General features: G+C 37.3%; 1 protein-coding gene across 1 annotated transcript; it reads right to left on the bottom strand.

The window, feature by feature from the left end:
* Nucleotides 1-570: 570 nt before the first annotated feature.
* LOC128549364 (uncharacterized) lies at nucleotides 571-6,225 on the bottom strand. The gene is made up of 5 exons (XM_053525988.1): nucleotides 5,822-6,225; nucleotides 2,837-3,167; nucleotides 2,014-2,223; nucleotides 1,182-1,469; nucleotides 571-933 (listed from the first exon to the last, which is right to left on the bottom strand). Exons 1-5 carry the CDS (start codon nucleotides 6,223-6,225, stop codon nucleotides 571-573), a joined length of 1,596 nt encoding a protein of 531 aa, XP_053381963.1.
* Between the last annotated feature and the right edge of the window lie 4,848 nt (nucleotides 6,226-11,073).

The raw sequence follows: 11,073 nt of genomic DNA on the forward strand, positions 1-11,073 counted from the left end.
TAGTTAACACTTTAAATCCAGAAAGAATATGAACTTAATCCAAAACAATTAACACTTTTAATATTTATAACTATTGTGTACCATGTTGGTATGGTCTGTATTGGGTCCTGTTCCTTGAACTTCTCCTCACTTGTTGACTGGTACTGTCAAGGCAGGATTTGGAAGTTTGCTGGTACCCTTTCGTTTTTGCTTTATGATTATTTTCCTCAGACTTAACCATGTTTGATTGCCAATGGGTCATTTTATTTCCATGAAACGGTTTCAATCTGTCATGGTGCACTATTCTTGATTTGCCATTTGGAGAAATAAAATCTGGAAAGTAGATCCCTCGGAAGCACCGAAAACAATGCAAACAGTGAAAATTGCAGACTCGGTTTGATTGAGTCTGTTCATGAGCAGTAATGGAAATTCAACACTGTCCACGCCCCCTAGCACCGGCTTAAGCAGTATTCAATCTTCAAATCTAAATGAGTTGAAATCAATGATCCCGAAGGACCAGAAAATATAACAACACTGAGATGAAGTCAGGGCGACTTTTTACGGCCGCCACACAGCACTTAACACCCGCTGTTAAAGTCTTATTTCATACAAAAGGTCTGTGATCTTCCTTGTAATAACATAAGGCCCCTTCCAAATATTAGGGTCAATTTTCTTGCTGATTCCTTTATGTCTTGACTTCTCTAAACACAACACTAACTGCCCTTTACTAAAATGTGTTTTTGAAATCCGGGTATCATAATCACGCTTCTGTCTGACAGCATTCTTTTGCAAATTAGTTCGTGCTATCTGATGCGCCTCTGTTAACTTCTCTTGTAGTTGAATGGCATCGTCCACTGAACTTATCTTGTTCTCTGTAATGCAGCCAAGTGAAATGTCAACCGGGATAATAGCTTCACGTCCCATCATTAAATAATTTGGTGTGAATCCGGTCGCCTGGTGGACACATCCTCTGTATGCGGAGGTGATTAAATTAAGATTTCATCCCAGATTGTTTGATTGGAGTTTACATAAGTAGATATCATATTTTGCAAAACTTGATTGAATCTCTCTGGTCCACCATTTGCCATTGGCCATTATCCACTAGTCCTAGTTTGATTAATTTCCAAAATCCGACCGACTTCACTGAAACAACTTGGATTGATTATTTGTCCCTTGATCAGAATGTATGTCCAAACACATACCATATCTGGACAAAAATTCATATACATTTGTACAGTCTTATGAGCAACGGTACTTGCTAGCTGATCTCTGGTTGCGTAACACTCAGCCCACTTTGTAAATCCGTCAATGACCACGATAATGTACCGATATCCGGATTCTGTCTCATTAAGTGGTCCCATTATGTCCGTTTGTATACGATCCATAGGATGGCCATCTGTGTACTCCGTTAATGGTGCCCTCGGTATGTTTTTTGGCCTTTTTCGGAATGCACACTTTTCACATCTTTTGATATGCAACTGGACGTATTCCTTCATTTTATACCAGTGATATTTGAGTCGTAATTTGGAATATGTCTTTGATTTGTTTGTTTTGGGTTTAACGCCGTTTTTCAACAGTATTTCAGTCATGTAACGGCGGGCAGTTAACCTAACCAGTGTTCCTGGATTCTGTACCAGTACAAACCTGTTCTCCGCAAGTAACTGCCAACTTCCCCACATGAATCAGAGGTGGAGGACTAATGATATCAGACACAATGTCGTTAATCAAATAGTCACGGAGAACATACGTCCCGCCCGAGGATCGAACTCGCGACCCCGAGATCCGTAGACCAACGCTCTTACCTCTTGAGCTAAGCGGGCGGGCAGAATATGTCTTTGAAATTCCTAAATGTGCTCCAGTAATTGAATCATGACAAGATATCAATAGTTCCTTATATAGTACTCTAGGCACTATCAACAAAAGCCGATGGTCCTTTGCACTGACAATCTACTTTTTAAATAACACTCCATCAATCAAAGTTAACAGGTCATAATTTAGCCAATAATTCCGCACACTTGGTGAATTCCCAGCTACCTTATCTCCCAGGGGTCGTCTGTTTTCTTCAAACCACTGTATCACAATTCCTAAATCTGGGTCTGCTCTCTGTAATTTGGCCATTTTGAGAGGTGAACAATTAACTGTGTTAAACTGTTTGAGACAACCTAAGTTAGATGTTTGCGCTGCATCCTCGGATATTGCAACATGTTCATCCAGCATAGAATTTACGTCCTTGTTCAACACCTCCTTGTTATTGTCACCAAAGCTGAAGCTCTACTACTTTGTACACCATTTAAATCCAGACTATTATGGAATCGAAGTCGTTGAACGCGATTTCGGAAGTACTTCCCAGTCTGTTTTAATCCATGGAAAAGTGTATTGAAACAACCTCAACTTCATGATTTGCAGCTGCATGAGCACAAAAATACTGCTCCATAACCCACTATTTTGAGCCTTCACTCGTAATATGACTGGCCTATTCTGATTCCCCATATTCAAGTTTTTATCGAATAATGGAACAACGTCATTGAATTGTGAAAAATCTGACCAGGAATCGTCTTTCTTCAAACAAGTCTGAAACCCCTTACATGGTAAACTTTCAAGTATTGTATTCCCATCATAGCACTGACACTCCTCTGGTTCACATGGAATTCTGGACAGGCTATCAGCATTGATATGCTTTTTCCCCACTACGATGTTCAATTTTAAAGTTATACTGTGAGAAAACCTCTAGCCAACGTGCCATTTGATCAGTTGGTGACTTAAACGACATTAACCACCTTAAACTGGAACAGTCAGTCCTTAATAAAAATTCTCTACCTAACAGAAAGTGTCTAAACTGGGTTATAAATGTCACTACGCCCAACAGTTCTCTTCTTGTGGCACAATAACGTCGTTGTGTTTTGTCAAATGATTTACTCGCAAACATAATTGGTTTTTCAACAAAATCCTGAGCTGTACCTGACCATTGCATTTGCGACAAGCAACCGCCGCACGAGAAATTGCTACTATCAGTATCCACTATGAATAAGCCTTCCTCTTTTGGATATGCTAACACTTCTTCGCCTGTCAATGCAAATTTTAAGTCCATAAAAGCCCTATCCTGTTCTGGTCCCCAGATAAACGCTCGACCGGCCTCTGTTAAGCGATTAAGTGGTGACGCCCTAGCACTAAATCCCTTGATAAAACGTCTGTAATAACTACAAAAACCTAAAAAGCTTCTGAGTTCAGTTAAATTCCGCGGCACAGGCCACTCTTTCACAGCTTTAACTTTCTCTTCTGAGGCCACACCAAATTGATAAGTTTTTCATCGGATTTTTTTCTGAAAAAATTGAGGCGGCGAGCGAAAAAATAATTTAAATATTTTTTTAGGTTTTTGAGAAAATCAGGAGCGACCGAAGAGCGAAGAAATATATTTGTCTTCATTTGGCTCTCCACTGACTAATAAAAACCTTAAAATAGAATGTATAGCCCTTTTAAATTAAAAAGTAAGTCCCTAGGGATTGAGAAAATCTGACCTGCAGACGCACAACAAAGCGAACTCGTGAAAAAAAGGTAATAACATTGTCATACAGTACACTGTAATCAAATAATGCATGCTTTTGAAAATGCTGTTACAAAATATGTAATAAACAACAATGCATGACCTTACACCATACTTATCACATACATATGTGACTTGAATATTTACTGCTATGAAAATGTAGCATTCTTAGCTGACTTTACAAAGTTTTTGATACATCAAATATCTATGTGAGTGTTACTAGATCTATTAATTCTGATTTGAAACTTAGAACAGTTATTTACTGTCAAAGTCTATACCTGGAGAAACAATATTAAGTCTGAATCTAGACAGAGTTATGCCCCTTTTTAATATAATGACCAATTGCTCTGTACTTTAATAGCTTCTGACTATTATGCCCCTTTTACTGGCAAAGCTTTGATTCAGAAAAGTCGAGCATGATGTCTATGTACAGCTCTTTTTCTAACTTTAAACTTTCATAAGATATTAAATTGTTGAAACAAAGTCTCAATAAAAGTTTGAAATGGAGATTAACGTGCATTAACGTTAGTCACAGGAGCCTGAAATTCTGTCCAAAAGCAACGAAAAGACTGTATATGAAAAAAGACTCCCCTTCTATATAATAAAAAACTACAGGAATGAAACGCATTCACACCCCACCCACCACGAGAAAACAAGAAAATTTCAAAGTAAGCAGTGCGAGTGTTCTCGGATGGCGTAATTATCTAAAGGCAACTAACATATATGCGCGACTGTGCTTACTGGTTGCTTCACCGTATTAACTAACACGAAATCAACGATTTCAACAACATTTCGTTCATCGTCCAAACCATTGCGTGACGTCACACCTTCATGTATATTTCTGCGTCGGAGTTAATAATGTTTTTGTGTAAATGCCAGTATCCGGTCCGATCCGTACACAATTTAGAACTGAACAGTACAGCATCGTGTATACAATGTCATTTGTCATTTACAACACAATTAATATTTGAAATCAAAAAACTCATTCCGTATCACTAAGCATAGCTGAGCAGCCATGATATTCTTTTTTCTGTTATGTGCTGCTTCCGTCAATGGTTGAGTTACTTCCCCTTTTTGTCAATGCTAGAGTTAGTTCCCATAATGGGTTTTTTCCAACATGATATGCCTAATTCTTTTATTATTTAATGGTTAAAGAAATTCAAAGATATTATATTTATTGAAAGAAATATTAATAATAGAACATAACATATACAGATATTTTTTACCTGGTTCTTGAAATTATTTTGTATTCTCTCCGGCGCAGAAATATACATGAAGATGTGACGTCACGCAATGGTTTGGACGATGAACGAAATGTTGTTGAAATCGTTGATTTCGTGTTACTTAATACGGTGAAGCAACCAGTAAGCACAGTCCCGCATATATTTTAGTTGCCTTTAGATAATTACGCCATCCGAGAACACTCGCACTGCTTACTTTGAAATTTTCTTGTTTTCTCGTGGTGGGTGGGGTGTGAATGCGTTTCATTCCTGTAGTTTTTTATTATATAGAAGGGGGGTCTTTTTTCATATACAGACTTTTCGTTGCTTTTGGATAGAATTTCAGGCTCCTGTGCATTAGTCTACTAAATGATTGGAAAATTTGAAAATCGAAACTGTTCTGAAAACAACTCATAATGTAAATTCCTTACCCCACCAACTTTCGTACAAATGCTTTGTATGCAAATGCTGATCATTTGGACAGGAAAAACAGAAAACAGATAAGTGACATGTATCAATAAATATTTACCCTTACCAAAATAATGTAGATTGATGTTATCAAATAAATTAGTATGTTTTTCTTCATCCAGTTTTCAATGAAATAAATCGATTTTGTAGCATGTAATTTGGTAAACATTTGAAGAAAATGGCGTAACTGCATAAAGGGGAAACAACTTTAATGCAACTAAATATAAGTGTTATGATTTATTATAGACGATGTGTGCGTAGTATGTATTTATTTTGATTAAAATCCATTTGAGAACAATCTAGGACTGAAATTATAAGCATTTATACACTTTTACGTCCGTAAAAAGTAGCGCACCAAAAAATTTTGTATTGATTTTTTTCAGTGGGGCGAGCGCAAGCCAAAAACCAAAAAAAATAAATTTTTTGTGTTTCTGAAAATATACGAGCGGCAAATCCGATGAACAACTTTTTAATTTGGTGAGGCCTGAAGGACGTATTCCAGAATTGTCAATTGTGTGACCCAATATATTTTATGCGCCTTTGGAGTGGATTGCACTTGCTCGGTTTTAATTTCAAGTTATTTTTCTCCAATCTGCTTAAAATTTCATCTAACCTAAACAATGCCTGATCAAAAGATTCAGCAAAAGTACAAATATCATCCATGTAAATAATCATTGTCCTCCACTGTATGTTCTTAAACACTAATTCCATACACCGCTGAAATGTATGTGGAGCCCCTGTAAGGCCCTGCGGCATAGTAACATATTGATACAGACCGTCCCTGCTGGTGCCAAATGCAGTCTTTTCACGATCTCTCTCGTCTAATTCTATTTGGTAAAATCCTGACAAATGATCTAAAGAAATGTAATAATAATTTCCTCCCAAACTTTCTAAACAACTGTCAATTCTTGGCAATGGATAGGCACATTTTTTACTTAGATCATTTAAACCTCTATAATCGACAACGACACGCACTCCTCTCTGTGGGTCCTTACGAAGCATAAAGGTGCAGACCATGGACTCTTACTTTCTTCAATTATTCCCATTTCAAGTTGTTGTTGAATAATTTTTTCTTCTTGGCCTTCGAACGCTTTTGGCACTAGAGTTCTACATATTTTCCCATTCAATTTTAATCCCTTTTTAGCACTTGGTTGGTAATCATTTTCGTACAAGATGTCTAATCCAATTAGTCCATCTTCATGAATAGGTGCAATTAATACAGTGTAATTAAAAGTTTGACCCGATACGCTAAATGAAAATTCACATTGTCCATCTACGGCTAATAAACCATCATCCGCAACTTCAAGACGTATTAAAGGGTCAACTTTACACAACTCAGGTCGCACATCCTCTGGTATTCTATGATATAATGCAGTAGAAAAAATCGTAGTACAGGCACCAGTATCTATGACTAAGTTCGCATGTACAGTTTTAAAAATATTTACAGGCCATATAATGGAAACACCATCTGTATTAGCACTCCTACACTTAAATAGTCTTAAATTCAACTTCATTGTTATTGACCAAGTCTGGGCCGTTAGGCTTGGTCCAATCTAGTTTTCCGACTTGTTACCTTCCTGAAGGTTTGCCTTACACTCGTCCGCATAGTGACCAAACTGCTGGCATCTGAAACACTGCACATCTTTTCTTGGACGCTGATTTACTTTACGATCCGAGGCTGATCTACTACTTTTGACATTCAACTGGTTCGCGAGATGATCAATCTTTTTGCCTATGGTAGATTTCAGATCCCTACCAAATTCTTGCAGTCTTGCTTCTGTTACATAAGGTTCCCTGCCCGTGTCAATGTTCCTAATTCTCGCCCCTCTCACGTCATCTCTGATGCTTGAATAGTTGTCAAGCAATTCTCTTGCCTGATCGATAGTTATTGGGTCCTGCATCCCAATGAACAAAGCCGCCTGAGAATCCTGAAGTCCCTTAAGAAAGTGCCGAAGGTTTATCGTTTCCCTCGTCTCGTTGTTCGCCGTGGGGTAACCTTTTATTACCAACCTCTTAACCTCTGCCACATATTCAGCCAATGATTCTTTTTCCCTGTTGTATTTCTGGTTTTCTAACTCAGCCAGATAGGAGGAAGTGGAGCGCTTTTCCTGAAATCGCGTCGCCATAGATGATTTTATCTTTGCATAACTTGACAATTCGTCAGCTCCCAGCTGCTTGAAAGCGTATTCCGCAGCATCACCGCGTAAACTGTTCTTAAGGTGGAACAAACGTTCACTGTTGTCCCACTTGCACGCATCAACCATAGCTTCGAATGGGTGAATGAAACTCTCCCAGGATGATTTGCCATCAAAGATAATTTGCCTTGGTAGAGGAACCTCATATTTATCATGTTGATTTTGCTGCCTTGATGTATTGCTGTTTTCATTCGAACCTGTGTCCCTTTCATTAACTAAATTTCTTATCTGATTGTCTTTTTCCATAGAAATGTCATTGATTCGTTGTTGGTAACTGCGTACTAATTCATCTTTCCTGTTCATTCTTGCGTAGTCTCTCTCTTAAGGTCAAGTTATCAACTTCTGCCGATTTAAGTTTTTGTCTCAAAAGTTCAACTTCAGCTAATAATTGTTCATGATTATCATCATCTTCAATTGTGATAGAATCTTTTTCTTGTTGCTTTTTAGGTCCCATGATTGTCACTTAATTGTCACCACAAATATATTAAATAGAAATATATGTCCAAATTTCTGTGTAAGTCCAATCCAACCGCTGCCACCAGTGTTGAAAAACGTAGGTTCGGGTGTGGGGGTTTATACTCCATTGTTAAAATAACACTTCAATTCCAGTTTTCTATGTAGGTTTATTATGTGACGGATATATAATCTAAGTGATGGAAATATAGACATCAAATTTATAATTCTCTCATTCCTCTGGTCTAAAGTCACTTATAATTATAACTGTAAAATATTTGTTTCTTGTTTCTATGATCTGTAATTTTTAAAGTCCGAGCCAAAAGTTAAGAAAATCCCCCTCCCTAGTTCTGACCTAGGTTTTAATACAAAAGCATGTACCCTCCCATATTTTGAGTGTATCATAGTAATGAAAGACAAAGATTACCCCTAATATTTATGAGGATAACCGTTGACTGGTGGTACCATCCCAAATACGGAGCCACCTCTAACTCTAACAAACCAGACATGGTTACCATGGTACATGATGACAACACATACCCAGATAAAATGATACAAAATGAATACACACTCCAGTCCCAAGCAACTTAAGAGGGTAACTGGTGAATGACAACTCAAGTAGCAGAGGCCAAAGTTTCTCATCAGTAGAATCAATTAATAAATTAGCTTTAATAAGACTGCTAAATTTACAACAATATGAATAAATATAATGTGCTAATTAACTATCATGTGATGTTTGATAATTCTAGCAGAACTACTTATTGAATTAAAAGCATTTTCATTTTTTTTTACCAAATCAAGGGAAAAACTCAACTCTGCTTTTAAAAAGTTGTAATAAAAGGACGCCGAAGTAGACGGCGGAGAAGGAATATGAAATTGGTATTGTGATCCACAAATGGAGAATACCGCGATCTCGTTTAGGAATTGCATGATGATTCTGGAAAATTTAGCGATGTTTTGCATTAGCAGAGGAAAAACAAGATAAGAACGGTATTAACGACTGATGTTCACAAAAGTATGATCTGTGCATATTATAAGTACAAAAATTCACCAACTAAGCACATACCTCGTTTTAGTAGTGAAGCTTTCAAAGAAATTTCTTCGAACAACAGTATACGTAAGTATTTGTTGAGAGAAACCTCCCATGAAGTTCGCTAAATATCAGCCTGGGGGTTGGTGAGGAAATATCTGGACAAGGATGGCGCTATAGTTTACTAATGTTGAATAATTAAAGGGCAATAACTCTGCGTAAAATTGTAAAAAAATGTATTTCAAGTTAAGATTTAATGGATAGATTATATTTACCTGACATTACATTCAGGATTCCCTGTTCGGCCTACTTTTTAACCCGCTCGCAAAAACCGAAACACGTGTTATTATCACCCTTTGTTTACGTTCCCACAATGCATCGCGCACCTTGCGAGAGCACGAGATGTTGCCTCCATTATTTCAGTTCCCCTTTTCGGTGCTACAGTCACCGTGGAAACTGAGTGGGGCAGGTAGTAGGGTCAACATATAATGCCACGTGAGTATAATTAATTTTACAATTTTATTTCATAAATTTACTTTAAAAACCTGACATTACATTCAGGATTCTTGGTGATTTCAAAGCAGTTCTAATGGAGGTGGGTCTGTTTCCATATCTTCAAAATTTCTTCTTAAAACACTCCAAGATAATAATAACCACTTCTTCACATGTTCTATACACAGTTCACGTATTATCAAGGCGGGGGGGGGGGGGGGGGGGGGCGTAGGACGTATGGTGGTATGCTGTAAGGATTAAGGTCACAATATGCTAAATAGTTTTCCCTATATATTCTATATAAAACTGACCTTTTTTAAAGAGCTACCAAACATAACTAGACCCATTTTAGAGTTAAAATCCTTACCTCATTTTAAAGAGTTATGATAAAACTGATATAAAATGAAGAGAAAAGTAGGGGTCATGTATCTTCAAAGAGAGATTTTTCTGGTCACATTTGCTTACTGTAAACTGACATCAAAATCACACTGCTGTGACCTGGAAGTACTACTCATACTAAATTTTAGCTTGACTTCACCAAATACAACCTGCTTTCCCATTTTCCTACCAAAATGTCAACAATACATCCACAATGAAATTTAAACAAAAACTAGCTTCAATTTAGACCTCTGTTGCCATGCCAAGTGAAAAATTAGTGTTCACCTACCTGGCAGCCATTACGCGACTAGACCAGATGGCTCCCACGCTGGTTCCTTTAGATTAGTTAGGCCTGAAGTGAGCAAAGCGATCGATGTAACAAAAATGGCGGAAACTTAAACAGAAAATACACTTTGCAGACATCATTTTGATAGGTAAGTGGGTTTTTGCTTCACATTTCACAAAATAAACATGCCAGTGCTGTGGCGCAAAGCCTATTCTTTAACTATATAGTCTTTACAGTCGGATAAGTATAAAGACAAAAAAGTTTTATGCAAGGATTTGCGCTCGGGTGAAATGTTTACAAATAAATGTCTTCATTATTGACGTCATTGCCCTTTTCCCCTGTAAATATGACACTTTTCTGCATGTTATACATGTCCATTCGTGTAATTGTGCCTATTTACCAAAATTGATGGTTCTATCTCAACTACCCACATTTTCTGGCCATTTTCTTTTACTGTAAACCCTGTTTTGGTAGAGTGAAAACACATTCAGCACGTTTAGTCTGACTGTAAACAGGTTTGTCAAAGCAGCTTTGTTTTTCAGGGCATATTTCTGACACTTCCAACGGAGATTAATAATCATTTCTAAGTATTTGAGGCGCCGCATAGATATAATGGCTAGATCTTCTATTTCATGATGCAATCAATCAACGTGGATATTTAGCATTTAGTTTAAAATTAAATGGCATTGACTCTCGATTAAACATGTATGCGGATAATAATCTTTCATAGTACTCCTGGTGAACTAATGTGGCTTCCCACCATTAGTCCGTTCCTTCATATTTTCTTAAAACGATATTGCATTTTATACACTTGGCTGGACTGTTCCACTAAAGTATTGCTTCCTTGCACATAGAGGTACAATGGCTAAACTAAAGGTTAGAAAGTATTGAATGTCTCGTGCTACTGCTTTCTATGTTAAAATAACAATTTTCTTCAGCATTTCCAGCCTTTCATTTCTTGCAAGACTACCGTTGACTTGAAGGTCTGACTATATGCAATTTAAATGTACCCCGTGCCATGAATATACTAT

Source organism: Mercenaria mercenaria, chromosome 2 (genome assembly GCF_021730395.1).
Source record: "Mercenaria mercenaria strain notata chromosome 2, MADL_Memer_1, whole genome shotgun sequence".
NCBI classification, from domain to species: Eukaryota; Metazoa; Mollusca; class Bivalvia; order Venerida; family Veneridae; genus Mercenaria; species Mercenaria mercenaria.